This window comes from Scomber japonicus, chromosome 21 (genome assembly GCF_027409825.1).
Source record: "Scomber japonicus isolate fScoJap1 chromosome 21, fScoJap1.pri, whole genome shotgun sequence".
NCBI lineage: Eukaryota > Metazoa > Chordata > Actinopteri > Scombriformes > Scombridae > Scomber > Scomber japonicus.
The window spans coordinates 10,304,214-10,323,589 of NC_070598.1; the positions used below are offsets into that span (position 1 = coordinate 10,304,214).

The 19,376-nt window shown below is 41.3% G+C and overlaps 1 protein-coding gene across 1 annotated transcript; it reads right to left on the reverse strand.

Moving 5' to 3' along the window:
• Window positions 1–702: 702 nt before the first annotated feature.
• LOC128382857 (la-related protein 4B-like) lies at window positions 703–16,750 on the reverse strand. The gene is given in 19 exon segments (XM_053342854.1): window positions 703–762; window positions 2,577–2,717; window positions 3,757–3,859; window positions 4,149–4,222; window positions 4,389–4,517; window positions 4,617–4,680; window positions 5,348–5,521; window positions 5,702–5,781; window positions 6,019–6,288; window positions 6,832–6,942; window positions 7,092–7,195; window positions 7,392–7,528; window positions 7,771–7,819; window positions 7,941–8,066; window positions 8,217–8,358; window positions 13,814–13,968; window positions 16,092–16,151; window positions 16,474–16,555; window positions 16,733–16,750. Coding segments are annotated over 19 exon segments (2,079 nt in total).
• Window positions 16,751–19,376: the final 2,626 nt, after the last annotated feature.

Here is a 19,376-nt window from a genome sequence, read left to right on the forward strand (position 1 = left end):
TTGGGCTCTCTACGCTGCCGCTGCCGTGGTTGTGTCGGTGGTAGTGATGATGATGATGAGGAGGAGGAGGAGGCTCCGAGTCAGCGCCGTTCGCTGCTTCTTGCTGCTGGGATCACGTGACTGCACGGAGGAGGGCGGGAGGGAGGAGGCGGTGACGGTCATCACCGGCAGGGGGCGCAGCGAGCAACCACACCTACACTTACTGCATTTAACTACACCTGAGTGAAGCTGTTTTTATGCTTAATTACAGCTTTTAATAATAATAATACTCATATGCTGCACAGTTTGTTCAGCATTAATTAATATTTTAACACTTTTCTGTTTTGTGCAACATGATTTTAAAATAGGCCTATAGTTAGCTTTAAAAAATGTTCCCAATTTTTCATCTATAAAATGTTTTTCTTACACTTCAACTACACCTGTAGCCCTTTTACTTCAACTGAAACTTCAGCTCATTGCAAGGATCAAAAATCATGCAAATGCTTACACTTCGATTTGAGTTGTAGCTATTAAGTAAATACAAATTGTTCATATTTTAAAACATTTTAAATAGTTTAAACTTTTCTTGTTATAGTTTCAGAAGGTCCGTACAACATGTCAAGATGATTATATTCTGCATACTAATATATGTGCCAATGAAATGTTTTGTGTTTGAGATAGTTGACATCTCACCTGGCTTTTCAACCCAGGCCCTCACAGATTTCACTTTCCCTCCAGTTTCCATGACTCACTGTCTTCCACATCTGCACATGGAAACTGAACCTGAAATGCAGAATATTATTAGAATTAAAGGTCAAACAATTTTTAATTGAGTCCAATGTGATTGAACAAGCTTAATGTGGCAGTGACACATACTGTATGTGTGCATCACTTTTGTTCTTGTAATATTGTATTTCATTAGTCTTCATCGCATTCATTAAGCCTATTGCCGACCAAGAATCAAATCATCTTCATCGTAAACAAGTGGTGGGATCACATAATGGAGTAATGAGCGCTGTGATGTGACTCATGTGCCATCTGTTGGCTAGAAGAAGGAACCACAACAAACAGGATGGACGTCATCTGTTGTATTCTGAGAGGGCGTTCAGTGCTGTGTGATGGTCATGATGAAGGATCAATGCAGTGGTGGAAGAAGTATTCAGATACAAATGTAATGGAATATAAAGTATAATATTTCCCTTTGAAATGTAGTGGAGTGGAAATAAAAAGTAGCATCAAATCACAGTAGAGCATTTCTTATTGGACATCAGGACATATAAAAATGTATAGATAAAACCTTTCATACAAATGTATCATTTTTTTTAAATATGCAGTGTTTCAAGAAAAGCTTCAATAAAAAAAACCTGAAAGACTTTGAAAAAACATACACACAAAACAAACATTTTTAACTTCAAAGGCACTTCTTTAATATTTGCTCAATATTATATACATCTGTACAGACAAAGTAACATGTGCTCTCATGACAACTGCTTCACATTTAAAATGTTATATTTTAAACAAAAGAACATTGGACTCAATACAATACAATTCAAGTTCTCTGTGTGGAATCAGTGCTCGTTTACAGACACTAACTAACCTGCCCAGCCAAAAAGCATGCTTCCCTTTATGTGGTGACCTGAAATGAGCCCACCTGTGTCTAAAATCCAGCGTCCAAGCTCAGCGTCACTTGAGCAGACGGAGACAATGAGACTAAGCGGTGACACTGGTGACGTCAGCTGGACTTTTTGTTGTCAACACAGGTACAGATGTTTGCAAATCAATAAAGCCTAAACACAAAAAATCACTCATCTATTATAAATAAAAATCACATAAATTAAATCCTAAAATGAAATTTATAAAAAGAAAATCATGCAGAGATAAAGGATTGATGTACAGTGCTTTTCAAGGATAACATACTTTAAAGTTTGATTCAATTCCTGGACTCATGAGATCAATCCATACAGAGATCTGATCCTTCTAATGCTCACTTATATATATATTGGACCTTCGTTCATTACAGGCCTCAACATCTCACCAGCATTTGAGAGGCTCATGGAAACAAATTGGGTGACTACTACTAATGCCGTTATTTAGAGAAAAAGCATCATGTGTGCCCATAGCCACTCTGTAGACTAAAGAATAAAACAGATGTATGAAATAAACAAAACTAAACAAAAAACACCAAAAAGAGTTCAGAATCATGGCAGAACATCCTGTACAGCGAGAACACACCCAACACACACAAACGGCAGGAAAAGAAGTGCCATCAGCTAAAGAAACGAGGCTAAATCAAAGTGGAACCTGGCTCTCTAAACCGATCTAAACTACAGACCCAAGAAATAAAACAAAAACAGAAAGTAGCAGATCAAACTCAAACATGGGCTTTGACGTCCTGAGTGGTTAATCAATCCAGGACCCACACCTGCTCACCTTCCTGCCCTGTGTATTACACCACATCACTCTGTACATGCAGGTTATTCTTCATGTTAAACGTACAGCCTGTTGGTACGACATTACATTCTCAGCTTATACGACACTCATAAAGATTTTTTTTTTAAAGTTCATAAGTGTATTTTTTGTCCGTCCTGTAAGATCACCGTGACAACACAGCGGGGTCCTTTATGGCCCGGATAGTTTGGGATTTGCTCAGTCTCAGATGAGGCGTGGTCAGAGGGTGTCGCAGGCTCATTGGGCGACGGTCTCTGGCAGATCTGGGCATAACTCAGCTTCTTGGACTCCTGGTCAATCAGAGCACAAAGTAGTGTCAGTGTTTCTGTCACATGTGGCCTCTTCTGCACACAGTAATAACTTTAACGCAGAGCTGATCTAATACGTAGACGACTAAAGCAGCTCTCTCCTCTATCCTTCAAATCTTATTCACCATACCACCTCAGTTTTTGAGCAACTAGACCATGATGCATGCTCAGCTTTGAGGTGTCCAGATCGTGAGTGTTTTTGCTACAGTCAGATGCTGCTGCAGGTTTGTGCATCCTGCTTGAAATCGTGTACTCCCTTTGGTTTAAAAAAAAGAGTCATGGATTTTAGTCTTTGAACTCTGAATTGTTCGTACAATTTTGGTAATTAAGTTTGGCAATCTTATGGGTTGATGCCCGTATCCAAACTGGGTACAGTATTATAGTATTACAGTATATCACATACTACACTGGATAATTTTCACTGTAAGTCAAAGACTGATGCATGAGTGCTATCATGAAACTGCATTTAGAAGTGACTTGTTTCTGCATATATTTATCCTTCTGGTTGCAAGCAGATGTTTGTGGATAGAAGACATTGAACATAAAAAATGACTTAAAAATATGAAAGGCAGTCTGCAATCCTAATCAAATTCCTTCCTCATTGTGATGTTTCCAGTTCAGTTTAACAACAAAAAATATGTCAGACTATCAGGTTTAATAGAAATCTCTCATTTTCAAATGTCATATTTCAAATTGCTCTAACATAACAGGAGAAAGGGAGAAACTATAACCAGAGGTGCCAGATGGTATGTTACAAAGAACCATCTGAGAAGTCGTCCTTGGATACTGTTTAGAAAAGAATGAGCTCTTTCGAAAAACACTTAGTGGGTGATTGGATGAACCATCTGTCTATCATTGTCCTACCTTGCAAAGCAGTGTAATTCACAAGATCATGACATCATGCAAGAATCCTCACAGGACGCCGATTGGTCTGAACCACCAGCAATTAACTTGAACTCCGACAAGCCTGATCTCATGAATCCAGCTGCCTCGCAAGGGTAAGAGAAACTACTGAACACACCAGAGTTGCAGAACGTGTTGCTTAAAGTCTTACTGTAACTGGTTCCTGTGTGAGCGGAGCTGGTTTGGCATCGCTGGTCGTCTCTGCGCTCTCCTTCACATTCCTGCAGGGACAAAGAGATGAATCCAAATAGACACCACTTTCACACCTCTGCCACAACATGACATGTAGGTCATAAACCTAATGGAAACTAAAAAAAACTGCCATCTCAAACAAACATGTCCACATACGAGGGCCGAAATGAAGAGATAAGCAGGGAAGCTTGTTATGTAGTATAGTAACAGTGAATCGTAGAGAAACCTTGAGGGACATCAGAGAATGAATCATGACAGCTAATGCAGCAAACTGCTCTGTTTGTAAATCATCATCCAGCTGCTGTCAGAGATACTTACTGCTGTGAGACTGGCTCAGACTCTTCTGACATCACTGACACCGGTGCAGAGGGGCTGCTGCTTTTGACTTGACTCTGTGATGAACAAAAGTCAGTGCAACCATCAGTGCATGTCTGTGTGTGTGTTTGTAGCCAGTGTTAAGGCTTTTACACAGAGGGATTTTCATGACTGAGTGAGTATGACAGACAGACTCAGTTACCTTGTTGAAACAGAGAAGGAGTGAGAGAGAGAGCTGGTTACCTTGATGCTGCCGTTCGCTGCAGGTGTCGTTGCTATGGCAGTGTTTGCCGGAGGAAGAGGAGGAAAGCTCGACAGTCCAAGCTCGGGAGGAGGAGAAGGTTGACGATGAGGCGACTGACTTGGTACAGTCTACACACACACACACACACACACACACACACACACACACACTCAATGCACAGTTTGAACAAAGTGAATATTACAAATAAATGCTCAGTTGCCACTTACTCGATTGTTTCCAGAAGATTTGTCCCATGACCTCATGTTCCTCCTCTGGCTGAAGTTTCCTCTCCTTCAGGGCAGAGATCAAGCAGAGCAGTGATGTTACTGCAGCTCCAAGTAAATGCTGATTTATAGTTCTGCATTAAAGCATCACTCAAGCTACTGAATATGCTGGAGGTATTTGTGTAGTCACGGCAGACTGAAAAGAAATATAACTTGTGTATGTGCTACTTCTCATAACAGTAATGAGTAGAGACTGCAGACAATACATCACTTTCTATACTGCAGCACCCACGGCTGTAACTACGGCAACACTTCGATGATGAAGTATAATTCAGGCTTAAATCAAATCCACCAGCTGTACTTTTACTGCCTCCATCCTTGGTTCATTTTTCTTGCTTATTTTTTCTATTTGCAGACTTACAGTTCATTTGCTTATTCTCCCTGCTGATTCTTATTATTACCTTTGATGCTGCTTTGGCCTGATTTCCCTCATTTCAGGGTTGCTGTATCCCACATTTCAACATGGATTTTTATCTGTGCCTTTCCAAAACATCATTATTTATTCCTACATTCATACAACTCAAAATGACTTTCATTTTTTCCGTTCAGATATCACGATGTGCGGTTTCTTTTAAACAGCCACAGGTTTCTGCATACTTGACACTCCCAAACTTCAGGGAAATTACATGATGTTTCGCTACCTTCCTCTCTCAGAAGTGGACTGCGCGGCTTACTTGTTAGGCTCTGTCCTTCCACCTCTGCTCTGACGGCGCAGGTTGCCTCGCGACCGCCCTCGACCGGACTTTGGAGAAGACGGGCGTTCCTCTGGTGCTTGCTCTGAAGGGTGAGAGGAGTCATTTTGATGGACCTGCCAGCGGTCTCCAGAGTTTGACCACCTTGAGCCTCTCCTGCAAGAGATGAATTATGAATGCCAGCCGGTGCATATTCACACTTACATTAAGAATGCACAAGTACAAGAGCAACGACAAAAATGTTTTAAAAGCTAATAAAGAGGAGGCGTGAAACTTCTTTCTTTCCAGTAACAATTATTTAAACAACAGAGAAAATACAGAATGACAAGTAGCTACCTCGGCCTATGTGGGTTGCGAGGTTTGAAGTTGGAAGCTGCTGGGAATCCATTCACGAAGTCATTCATCGATGGTGGATGCTACAGATGAAAAAACAACAGCTTGATGGAAACCAAATCACACTGCTTATGATCTATTAGCCAACACAGTGTGAGAAGAGACCACAGAGTCACTATTCACACATGAAATGAGCCATGAGCAGCAACAGTATCCACACATCAAAGAAAACAAAGAGGATGAGCAGAAAATCTTTTTTCTCAGCATGTTCCTGTAATAATAAACTCTTCTTGTATTCTTACAGGAATGTTTGAACTCACTTCAGCACACTCTGAGTATCCTGACGCAGCTGAAGTCCACACCTCATTGGTGAAATCATAAAGGTGTTGTGCAGGCATGTGGCCGGGGCAGGGCTGCTGAAAGGAGGCAGGAGGAAAGTAGGAGCCATATTGGTTGCTGTTGTCCAGCTGGGCGGGTCTGTAGCCATTTTTTGGAGCATAAGAAGCGACTGCCATGGTTTTGGCCTTTATCCTCGCCATGATTGGCTTTCCGTTGAACACCCGGACATCCTCTCGCAGGTACTTGTAGGCCTGATGACGCACACAGACAGCAGACAACATGAGATTGTTTGAAATTGTACACACTGCAGATTGCTGACAAACATTAACAAAGTTCTGATGTAGTTCTCATATATTCTTCATAAATGTTATTAATGTACCTACTAAGTCTGAGTCTATCATTAGAAGATGCTGTACAGATTGGGGAGTCTAGGCCAATTTGTGATTTGTGATATAAATAAAAAACTAATTTCTAACGCACAAACTAACAAACTAAGGTGGACAATTGATGAAAATATTTAGTCAGTATTTCAACAAAAAACCTGTGAATTTACACTCTGGCTTGTATTTCAATTGCCCCAATAGTCCAAGATAAACAAATGCATGTCTGAAATAAAGCTGCTTATCATTATAGAATTATGCTGTCTCATATCAAATATTATCAACAGTTTATTTTTAACCGTGAGGAAGGTAAATTAGAAAAAAATGTGTTTACTAGTATTTCAGATTGAACACTGAAGCAGTGATATACAGTACATAAAGAACATGATGACAACATGGTCAGCTGTCCATTACCTGTTGTGCATCAGCTTCCGTTTTAAAGGTGACAAACCAGTTATCGTTGCTCACAAACTCACAGCTCAGGAACTCAGGCAGGTTCTCTCCCTGAAAAAGAGCCTCCACCTCCTGCAGAGCAATAGAAGTTAAAATTCCAAAAACTGAGAAACCACATACAGACTTTATGATTAAAACTCCCTGTATGTACTAATACAACAGCTGAATAAAAACTGAGGGGAAGGAATTTGGTTGTGTTGGTGTGGTAGGTGGGCTCCAACCTCACGAGGTGTGGTCTTAGGGATCTCACGCAAGATGACAACACATCGACTCTGTCTGGGTCTGACCTTCTGACCGCACGGAGCCACCTGGACCAGCGGCAGGGCTGTAGGGAAGTGAGGTAGAGAAGGTCTCAGAGAAAACAATAAACCAAAAAGTAACTTACATTTACAGTGTGTGTGTGCTGTGTTGAGCAAGAAAAAATATCTTCAATGCTAACAGAGTAATAAATAAAACACAAATACATTTGAATAAAACAATAAATGTAAGTCAGAAATTGTTGTGGGGCATAAAACACTGACATTTCAGAATATCAGAGATGAGGTCCAGGTCTGTGCTGAGATTTTTGATCTTGTCAAGGCTGGCCAGCGTTGAGATTGAAATGTACTGGTCACTGTCCATCTGAGATTTGAGGTACAGGTCGCTGCCAAGGTGCTCTCTGTGGAGGCAAAGAACAGCTGGTGAGAAGAATCCTCTATGCATAAATGTTTGGAAAGCTTACCAATAGTAGAACCTAAAAGCAGAATGGAAGGTCAAATAATGCTGCACACAGGAAAACACAGCTAGGATGCCAAAATTCAAGTGTTTTCTGTTGTTTTATCAAAACTTTTTAAATGTTTTTATGCCTCCGATATTGAACTTCAATAGGACTGGTAGAACTGGTGTGTTCAGAGTTCCTACCTGGTCAGGCAGGACTCCAAAACTGTCCTCAGCTGTTGTGCAATCTCATCTAAAAATCACAGGAAGTCATTACTACATCTCAGAGTTAGTGCTCCTGTTATTGGAAAACTTTGAAAATGCAATTTTAGTGTAGTATAACCTGGGGAAAAAAACCTTAATTGGACTGATACCTGTGACAGGTGGGTCACTGGGCTCTCCATTAACTATGGGAGCTTCAGCCAGTGTCTGGTACTCTGCTGTGCTGGGATCAGCCTCAGTCAGGCCCATATTCTCCAGCTGAAACTCTGGCACATATCCTAAAAATTAACCCACAGTATTTTACCACCACAACAGTACCATAATCTGCAAACATTCATATATACTCATATTTCTATCTCGTTCACAGATTAATGAAATCTATCATTGAAGAAAGGATTTATTCTGGTTTAAGGAAAAGTCGAGCCTACCTTCATTATTTATCTGATCGCTGGGGAACTGCAGCCATGGCTCCTGAGTCTGTGGGAAAGTGGGGCCAGTGACATCCAAGTTAAAGCTGTGATTGGTCCATACCTCAGCGTCAGGGTTAAGGCTAGGGGCAGCAACAGGTTCCTGAAATGAAAAGACACAGTGTGCATAATATTAATCTATTATGAAAAGTTAACTCAGAAATATTGAGAACATTTTGAGTTATTCAGAGAACAGAGCAAATGGAAATAAACAGATAAGACAGCTGATAGGACCTTGTGTGTCTGCAGGTCAAGAACAGACAGCAAATATCTTTTAGCAGCTTTCACTGAACCTGATTCAATCCAGACAAAGAGTACTGAGTAAAATACACAGAACTGCATGCTATTTAGTCTCACTCAAATCTAAATGTTCAAGACTAACTTTACCAACTAAACTAAACTAAACTAAACTAAACTAAACTTTACCAAAGTCTAACACGAGGTCTATGAACCTGTAAACTGTAACAGGGAGTATAAAGAGTGCCTGCTAACATCCAGCAGTAGTTAGTTGTTTAGTGTTAGTCTCTGCTCTGTTCATCAGTGTATTAATACACTCTGTCATTTACTCAGTAGTTCAGATGCATCATGATGCAGACGTGCAAACTGACTTCACTCAACCTGCCCCATGTGTTGAGTGAACACTTACAGACTGCGTGCAATCTGTGTGCCAGTCCCACACACAGGATCCTTGAGGCATCACAGTACTGTAGGGATAAGCTCCCAGCAGAGCCATGGAGGGCTGGAGCTCCGAGACCGTAGCTGGGATCTGCTCCATGTCTGCGCCCGTCTCGCCCTCACCCTGGCCGTGCTTGGCCTCTGACATCCCCTGGGCCCAAGCCCCGCAGCTGTCCTCCAGACCCAGCTTGATCCAGGGGTGGGGATAGAGGCGGCAGACGGAGGACTCTGCGTCCTCTCCCAGCAGCTCAGACACCATCTCCCTCATCCCTCCTTCTCTCTCTCCCTCCTCAGCAGCTGCGGATGGCTCATGACCCAGGAAATGAATCTCGTAAGATGGAGTTGAGGCGTGCATGTCAATCTGACCTGGATCCACACTGATCATGTTGTGGTCCTCCTGGCAGTCCAAAATCGGAGCTCTGTCATCCTCACAAATAATGCCATTAGGAATCATGTAAGAGTCATAGATGCTGGTGTCAACACAGACCTCGACACTTTTGGGAAGTGTCAGAGTTTCTGGAGCCATATCGCTGTTCAGTAATGGGGGCTCCACTGGTGACATCTTCATCTTGTTGATTTCATCCAAGAGAGCTCCATTTGATAATTCTGAAGGTTCAGACAAACTATTAAAGGCTTCATGTTGTAGGATGAAGTCAACACTGGGCTTTAGATAGTCAGAGGAAACACTGGAGGGAAATATTTGATGCTGTTCTACTGCAAGATCATGCTCAACAGGCATCGAGAAGGGTTGATCAGGCTCCCGAGAACCTGCTGTCTCTTCTCCTTCCCCACATACTCTCTCTGGTGGGTTGACCTGCAGTTGGATTTGTCTGCATCTGCTCTCAGTAGTATTAGCTTCAGTCTCGAAACTAAACCTCTGCTCACCTTCCTCAATAGATGTGCATGAGGAAGACAGAGATGGAAAGGAGGAGGAAGTAACAGAACGCTTGCTTTCAGCAACATGAGGCTGTGAAAGAAGACAGGCATTCGACTCCTGACTGCAGCTCTCATAGTCCTGAGGAGAGATGCTTGTGTTTACAGCCGTGCGGTAGTCACAGTGCTCGAACAACATGTTACATTTTTCATCACCTGTTTCTGAGTGAGGGGTGTTTTGGGCTGTTTCAGGTAAATCAGCTGTAACATCTCCTCTCTCAACTTCATTGCTGTTCTGACACTTTTCTGGTTCGGGCTTTTCGGCGACCTGTCTGTCATCTCCACTCATGAGGACATCCTGATATGTCTCCTCATTTTTAAGAGAAACCACCTCACCCTCAGTGTTCACAGACGCGTTTAAAGCCGAGAAGTCATCACAAGACTCGAGCATGTTACATTTTTCATCACTCGACTCTGGATGAGGGGTGTTTTGGGCTGTTTCAGGTAAATCAGCTGTAACATCTCCTCTCTCAACTTCTTCGTTGTTCTGACACTTTTCTGGTTCTGGCTTTTCAGCAACCTGTCTGTCATCTCCACTCATGAGGACATCCTGATATGTCTCCTCATTTTTAAGAGAAACCACCTCACCCTCAGTGTTCACAGACACGTTTAAAGCTGAGAAGTCATCACAGGACTCGAGCATGTTACATTTTTCATCACTTGTTTCTGGGTGAGGGGTGTCTTGGACCGTTTCAGGTAAATCAGCAGTAAAATCACCTTCCTCAATTTGTTTGTTGTTCTGACACTTTTCTGGTTCTGGCTTTTTGGTGACCTGTCTGTCACTCATGAGGACGTTATGAAAAGTCTCCTCCTCATTTTTAAGAGAAACCACCTCACTGTCAGTTTTCACAGCTGTATTAACAGCCATGTAGTCGTCACAGTGCTCAAACATGTTAGATTTTTCATCACTCGACTCTGGGTGAGGGGTGTTTTGAACTGTTTCAGCTAAATCAGCTGTAACATCACCTTCCTCAGCTTGTTTGCTGTTCTGACACATTTCTGGTTCTGGCTTTTCGGCGACCTGTCTGTCATCTCCACTCATGAGGACATCCTGAAATGTTTTGGCCTCATTTATAAGAGAAACCCCCTCACCACCATCTTTCACATCAGCACCGTCAAACAGTTTGTCACAGCCATCAAACTTGGAGTCCCTCTGCTCAGCGGATTCGACGTCTTGATCAGGAGGCTTAATGCTGCAGAGTTCGAATGTTGGATCGTTGGAATTAAAATCTAGATTGTCAGATGTGGTTTTATTGAAGTCTGAGAGAGTTGTCAGGTTCGTGTGGCAGGAGAAGGCCGTCAGCTCATTGGGCAGTGACGACACAGCGGAGATGGTGGAGACTGATGACACCTCGGTGAGAGTTGTATCTGCTGTGCTGCTGCGGCCGGCATCCTCTTCCTCACTTTGATTTCGGCAGATACTCACAGAGATGGCCTCACTCTGCAGGGAGGATTTATCCTGCTCCATCTGTCCTCCAGGCAAAATGTCCTCCTCCTCCTCCTCCTCCTTGTGAAGCACTTTGAAGTCAATCTTTGAAGAAATGAAGCTCTGACTTGAAGCATCCAGCTCAGGAGTTTCTGTGGCCCGCTGTGAACTACAGATGCTCTTCTCTGTTATGAGTTCAGACTCATGCAGGTGACTGTCTGCAGGATTGAAGGCAGAATCTAAACTCTGATCCGATTCTCTCTTCTCAAAGCCGACTGATGGTCCTTTTGTGGCATAAAAGATTTTGTCTGCTGCTCTGCAATCCTCTGAGAACACACTCTGCTCCTCTGAACACACACAATCCTCTGTGACTATCTTATCTTCTGACCCCATCACTCTCTCAGCCTCCACACATTCATTTTCTTCTGTGTTCGGCATCATTAATGTGTCACCCGTGGATTCATCTGTATCTATATTTGCAGCTGCCGGCCAATTCAAATCTCCAGCCGTATCAGGGCTGTCCGGTGCATTTGCCTGAGGGCCTTCGCTGGTTATGGGAGTGCTGGTCAGGGTCAGCGGGTCTACTATCTGTGGAGATACAACAGGTTGAGGTACGGTGGTCTCTGACAGGACAGTGGGAGCATGTGACTGTGTAGCTGGTTCCACGTCATGTGACTGGTTGGTCATTTTAGATTCTTTGTCAGGCTTGTGGTCGCAGGCTGTGGATGCCTTTGGGTGTGATTGGCTGAGGACCGGAGACTCCACTATGCAAGGGAGAGCAGCTGTTTCTACTTCAGCTGTGCGCAGTGAGGGTGTTGCTCCAGCTGTTTGGGATTGGCCGTGTTCATGATCGTGGTCAAGGTCATCGGCGTCAATGGAGCATATGCTGTAGAAGCTCTGGGTCCTCCTTTCGAAACCCTGGCCCAGCGCTGTCGTGACAACACAGGCTTCCTCGCCATCTGCATTTCTGTGCACTGCTCTGGGGGAATCCCGCTGCGTCTCCTGACACATGCCGGGTGGCGGCGGCAGCGACTGGTCATCTGACACCTGGCTCACTCCGATGTTGTCCTGCCAGTTAACAGAGGGTAACCTGGCGGGAGCTGACCAGGAGCCTACTGGCATCCTCTGATCCTGCCCCTCTGAGTGCTGAGTGAACCATAAAGCCCTGCGTGTGGCATTCTCCAAAATCTTCTGTCTGGCTGGACTCTGTGTGGGCACCTCCTTATAGGGAGCCGGCTCACAGCTGGGCCTGGTAGTGTGTGTCACGCCTGTTGCTGTGTCCGTGTTTGTATGTATGTTTGTGCTGGTTGTGATAATAATAGCCTGCTCCTCCTCATGAGTGCTCCCTGGTTTTAGATCTCTCCCACTCTGCCTGGTTTTGTCACTATTGACCGCGGCCGCCTCTGTCCAAACTTTGTTGTCCACTTCTGACGGTCTTTCCTCATCCTGTGGAGGTTTACACTTGGCCGTTCCGTCTGCCACACGTGTCTTCTCATCCTCCATGCCCACATGTTGAGCTACAGCCGCGGCATGTTGCCTGACCTGCTCTGTCACGTCATTCAGCCCATCGTGGAGCTGGGGCTGTAACAGACCTCTCCTCTCATTCTGCAGGCCGGGGTTGAGCTCCTTACTAAAGCAGCACCCCATCTTCTCTGGCCTAGAGTGGAAATAAAAACACAAGACTGCTATAGCCACACACGGTAAGTTCCTAAACAACACAAGACAAAAATCATGCGCAGCTCCTCACGATGGCTCAGCCACATGCAGAAAGAGAAAAGACCCTCTACTCCCTCCTGCTTCGCCCCCTCCCCTTCCGTCCCCGTTTTCCCCTCCCCTGCCCAGAATAGTAAATGTGAAGGGGCTCACATGTCCCTGCCACTCAACAGAGGACTGCATAGCACTTTGTGTGTGTGTGTGTGTGTGTGTGTGTGTGTGAGTGTGTGTGAATGTGGGAGCCCTAGTTAGGCTACAGTTAGAGAGGGGTCAGCACATGGCCCAGTGGCCTCCAATCACAGAGCAGGACTGCAGCAGTGTCAACTCCTCCTTCCTCCCTTCCCACCATTCACTCCTCTCTCCCTCCCACTGACATCCTTCCCTTTCACTTACATCAGTTTTACAGTCATTGCTTCAGCTCCCCCCTTCCCTGTCTCCACTTCCCTCCCACTAGCCCCCCGCCCCCTGGGCCTCAGGCATGCTTGAATGGCTGTCTGGGCCCCAAAAAACAGTCAGATTACCCAGTAGTAGTTTTTTAATGATATACTTCTATAATGGTGTTTTTTTAAGCATACTTTTGTTTCCAGACTGAAATTTTACAGTGGAGTTGGTTAAAATAATAAAATAATAATAACAATAATAATAATAATAATAATAATAATAATAATAATAATCAGAAGAAGAAGAAGAAGAAGATGAAGTTCTTCTGTCTGGAGCAAGGACCAGATTAGAGGACAGTGTAGTAAGGATGTTTTAGGTTAATGAATACTGTAAGACAACGAGTGTGTAGAGAGGATTAATATTACTCTACCTGGTAGTAGCAGTATCCAGGGACCACCGCTCCGAGCGTTAACTGCACCTGTAGATCAGCTGGACACAGTGGATTCTGGTCTGACGTCATGTGACACGGGCTGGTGGGCAACTTCACGGGACAAGTGCTGCTGCTGTCGATTGTCACCACGGAGACTGGCAGGAGGGAGCGGAGGAGAGAAGGAAATGAGTCACAACACCAGCTGGCACAATGGAAACAGGGCAACGACCAGATCACTTAATATGCACTAAAACTAAAACTGTCCTGCTGAACAGTGCGGGTCCAACAGCTGCAAAGTAAACAAGAAAGTCATCGTCTCATATTTGTTTAAGATAAGAAGAGTCCAAGGCATTTATCTGAAAAATCTACAGCATACATAATAACTACTTGAATTACTGTATAACTTGTTTAAGATCAATTAATACTTTACTTTAAAAACACTGTCACAAATACAGACAGAATTAAGACAGATGACCACCATGAGCTACCACAGACAAACATTATGGTTTCAAATGCTTTAATTAGAGTCGAAGAAACAGCTGAACAACATAAAATACTTGATTTATGACCACAGTAAAGCAAGCACTTCACATCTCTCAAACTAACCAGTAAATTATTTCAGTGATTTAAAGGATGGGGCATTTATGACAACAACAAACAATTAATTTCAGGGTTACATCTAACAACTGATTAGGAATGCCAGTGTGTAGATCTAATAACGTGTGGTGATTAGAGATAAAGTTTTGATCATTAATCAATTGTCATTCTCCAAAGCAAAAGTGTCATTGTGTCATCAACATTTCCTGTTTCCAGCTCCTCAGTTGTGAGGATTTGCTGCTTTTCTCTGTTTTATATCTTTTGTTAGACAAAAAAAGAATGTAATTGGCTTCTTTTTTTTCTTTTTTTTTTACAGATTTAAGATTATCACAGTGATGATGTTAGTCACAGCCCTACTCTATTACTCACAGAGCGACTACAAACACATTTAAACTTTCTTTTAGAAATGACATCAGGACACCAAGCAGCACATCCAGAAGAGATAATGACCACTAACTATCAGCTATGAAAACAACAGAAACTAAAATCATTATTAACATTTTTCTGCAACAAGACCTGATCAGCAGCTCATCATACACTACAAAAACCAGTGTTACAGACAATACAGTAAATCTAGGGCTACAATTAATGACTATTTTCATTATCGATTAATATGTCTTCTTTTCTTGATTAACTGAGTAGTTGCTTGTTCTATAAAATGTCAGAAAATTGTGTAAAATGTTAATCATTGTTTCCCAAAGGTTAAGATGACGTCTCTAAATGTGTAGTCCCTGTCAATAGTCCAAAGATATTCAGTTTAGTGTCACAGAAGACTAAAGAAACCAAGAAATGTTCACATATGAAAAGCTGGGACCAGACGCTTTTTCTTAACAGATTATTCAAAACAATTGATCACATAAAAGATAGTTGCAGATCAATTAAATAGTTGGCAACAAATTAATTACTCATTTCAGCTATAAGTATTTCTGACACTTATATTGGTATACTGATATTAACTAACAGATTTCTCCTTTTCTAAACTTTTTGTTGTTGTTGCATTTCCATTTAAAACTAACCAAAGCAGACACTGACACCAAGTCTTTACCCAGGTATTGGAGGGTCAAAATACTTGCTTTAGGTTAATCTTTTTAACATGTGCTACTGACACTAATATCAATTAGATGTTTTACATTATTAGCACAAATAAATGAGTTATTAGTTGGTGTTCAACCCAGGTTAACTAACACTAACTTATTGTTTCAAAGCATCAGACAAACAGTCCTTAAAAATGTTCAAAACAATGATTTGTGTTTTTATACAACAAGTAACAACATCAGCAGCTTTAACATCCCCTGCAACAAGAGTATGATTCAAATGTGACCAAAGCTTTTATCCATGCTCTTATTAACAGATTGAACCACTTTTTTTTATAATTTAAGGGTAAGTTAACATTTAATTATTTTGGCTGCACAGAAAAGTTATGAGACACAGCACACTGTCTCACGTCATGTTTATAAGAATTCAATGTTTTTAAAGTGAAGATGTGTCGATATTTAAATACTCCACTGACACTTTGCTAACTGTCATTAACTGCCATATTTCCCCCTCTGATTAACACACTTCTGAACTTGTATGCAGCTAAATAAGCTCAATAAGCATGATTCCCATTTAAGACGACAAAAAACAACATGTATTTGCAGCTGGGTCTCTAAGTTAAGTAAAACTCTTGCAGCTAGCTTACCTCGGGTGTTGTTTCGGTGAGAGGCTACACGGCTGACAACTTCAATTAACCATTTGTTAGCTGGAAGACGAGGATTAAATGAAGAAGAAAAAGAAAAGAAAAGCCTCCACGCTTTTTTGAAATGTCACTGAGTGTCAGACAGGTTAACTGAGCTGATAAGCATTTAATCCTCATTACAGGGCGAAGAGCAGAAGCTGACTTTAAGCCACTTTAACCTACCTGCCGTTAGCTTTTAACGTCCATAATTTGAACAATGACAATAACGTTAAAGGATGCTAACGGCTACCGCCTGCTAATGTTGATGTTATGCTAAATATAGTTTCACTTGATTGATTACAAAAAAAAGAAAAGGCGCAGTCTTCGTCAGTATTTCAGCACTCACCTGTCACCTTTGCTTTCCCCTTTGCTGTGATGAAGTCCAGCTTGTTTTCTTGTACTCTTGTGGCGTGTTTCTGACACTTTCTCTTCCATAAAACCGCCTGTTAAGTTTACTTTCACAAACACCATGCACGCACACACACACATACACACACACACAAACACAAGCTATTAAGTTGCTATGGAAACTGTACGTTGCAACAAAAGTCTTAATATTAAAAATATATAATAAATATAAACAACGAACGACCATTTCAGCACACCTGCGGGGCTGTGACCATGTTGTTGTAGAAACACTGAGGTCATGTGCCTGCACTATAGTGTATGGAAGTTTGGGAAGGTCAAAATTGTAAGATTTTTTTTTTTTTTTTTTTTTAAACTAGAAATACAATTACACTAATAGATTTAAATTCAACATCATGTATTCCCCTAGTGTTTCAGTTTCAAATTGTTTATCTCTTTCTTTTCAGTAAATTGTATTGTTTAACATTACACATGTGGACATACTGGCTACTTGTTTGTCTGATTCAGAAAGCAAAAAACATGTAGGCCAACAAAATTAAATGACCAAATATGGGTATGCACAGTTCAGAAAGTTTTGGCAGATATAAGGCTGTTTTGTATAAATCAGTATTTCTAACACTAAAAATGTGTCCCAGATTAAAAAAATCTACACATTCTGAAACAATTGGACACAAGGAACATTAATATATGAGCCTTTTTTAAATTTTTGAGTACAATATCTAAAAACTCTAAAAAAAGTCTTCTGATTTAACAAGGAAACATCTCAGGGATTTCATAATGCTATTAGGTGATGATGTAATGTATTGGATTCATATGTAAATAGAGTAAACAAGTCAGAATTGCAAAATCAATCAATCAATCAATCAATCAATCTTTATTTGTATAGCACCAAATCACAACAAAGTTATCTCAAGGCACTTTACACATAGAGCAGGTTCTAAACCGAACTCTTCAGGTTTTAACTTTAAAGAGACCCAACATTCCCACATGAGCAAGCACTTGGCAACAGTGGCAAGAAAAAACTCTCTTTTAACAGGAAGAAACCTCAGGCAGAACCAGACTCAGAGTGGGCAGCCATCTGCCTCAACTGGTTGGGGTAGAGAGGGGAGAGTGAGAGAGGAAGGATAGGAGAGAGAAGCACAATGAAAATCAACAATGAAGCTCGTAGGTCCAGAACTGGAATCTGTCATCCGGACGTCTACAGGCCCAGATTACCTGTGAGACGAGAAAGCACAGACAACTCCGGGGAAGAAGTTTGGTTATTGATTGCATTAGTAGTACATGAATGTTAATGGATATAGATAGATGGATAGAGAGAGAGAGAGAGGAGGAGAGAGGAACTCTAGTTTTTGTCAGAACATGAGCAGCTGCATTCTGGACCAGCTGGAGAGTCTTTAGAGACTTGTTAGGACAGCCTGATAATAATGAATTACAGTAGTCCAGCCTAGAAGTAACATATGCATGGGCTAGTTTTTCAGCATCAAAAAGAGTCCCACATTACCCTGATTCACCCTAGGTCGAATCGAATGCAATCCAATACAACAGCTCCTCCATATTTTTTTTTTTTTTTTTTTTTGAAGTTCATACATTTTCAGTTTTTGTTAACATTGTCAAAAAGGCTAACACTTTACTTTATGCTACTTTATGTTAATTACTGAGATCGTACTTAGTGATGGTGGCGTACTGGGGTGTGTAATATTGACTGGTGCTCCTAATATTTTGCACCCCTCATGCATGTTAATAAAGTGGACAAAATATTAGGAACACCATACAATATAATACGCCACCATCACCCACTTTGACTTCAATAATAAACTTAAAGTAAAATTATCACCTTCTTGACAATGTCAACAAAAACTGAAAATATATAAGCTTCAGAATTGTTGGATCTATAGCAGACCTGTTGTATTGGATTGCATTAGATTTCATGGGTGTACCTAAAATAGGCTAGTGAGTATATATAACACTATATGAAACTGAACCAAAAGGGAATACTTGATGTGGAATTTAAATAGATATCAATGAAATATGTTATCTTGAAAAGCAGCTATATACATTTGGTTTTAATTTTAATAATTAACTCAATTTCTATAGTAAAATTCATGCATATGCTGCAACACCAAGGAATCACCAAGAATATTTATATAGGCTATTACAATAAAACTAGGATCAATGCAATAAAATAGGATACATATAAATTAAAAAGACAATGACAAACAACAATTCCCATCTTTAGAATCTTTAAAATTGTGCAAGTTAACTTATGACTTATACCAAGATGATGTCCTTATCACAAAGTGTCTCATATCACATCTTAACAGTAACTAAAATGTGTTTCTGAAAGCATTTCAGGCGAGAAATAAGCACATAATCCAGATCCATATTTATCAGCACTTTTGGTCTGAGATGTTGGTGCAATAGGGCGACATCTAGTGGTTGAATGAAGTGTTTCTTGCATGTCATCAAGTGCCTCTATTTCTTGGATTACATGACTGTCAGTATGTAATTTAAGACAGATATCTAATCTAATTGACTGTTTTTAGACTGGATTTATTATCCTTGTTATCCTGGATGTTCAAGTTGAATCTTTCATTTTGAACTTTGGTGTCTGATTCAATTTGAGAGTTTTTCCCCAAAAAAAGCCAACTGAATTTGAATTATTTGAATATGGTTTGTTAAATATTATAATAATATTGGCAATATCAGAGCTGTGGACACAAGTCATCATTTACACAGCTTTAATACCCACCAACCCTATATCTTAAAATTTCTTATTGCAGATTAGTCCCCCAGCAGATTTCTTCTAGCCTGCTTTATACTAGAATCCTCTTATAAAATAACCATCATGTGTTTGTCATTGGTGTTTTCAAATGAACTCCCTGA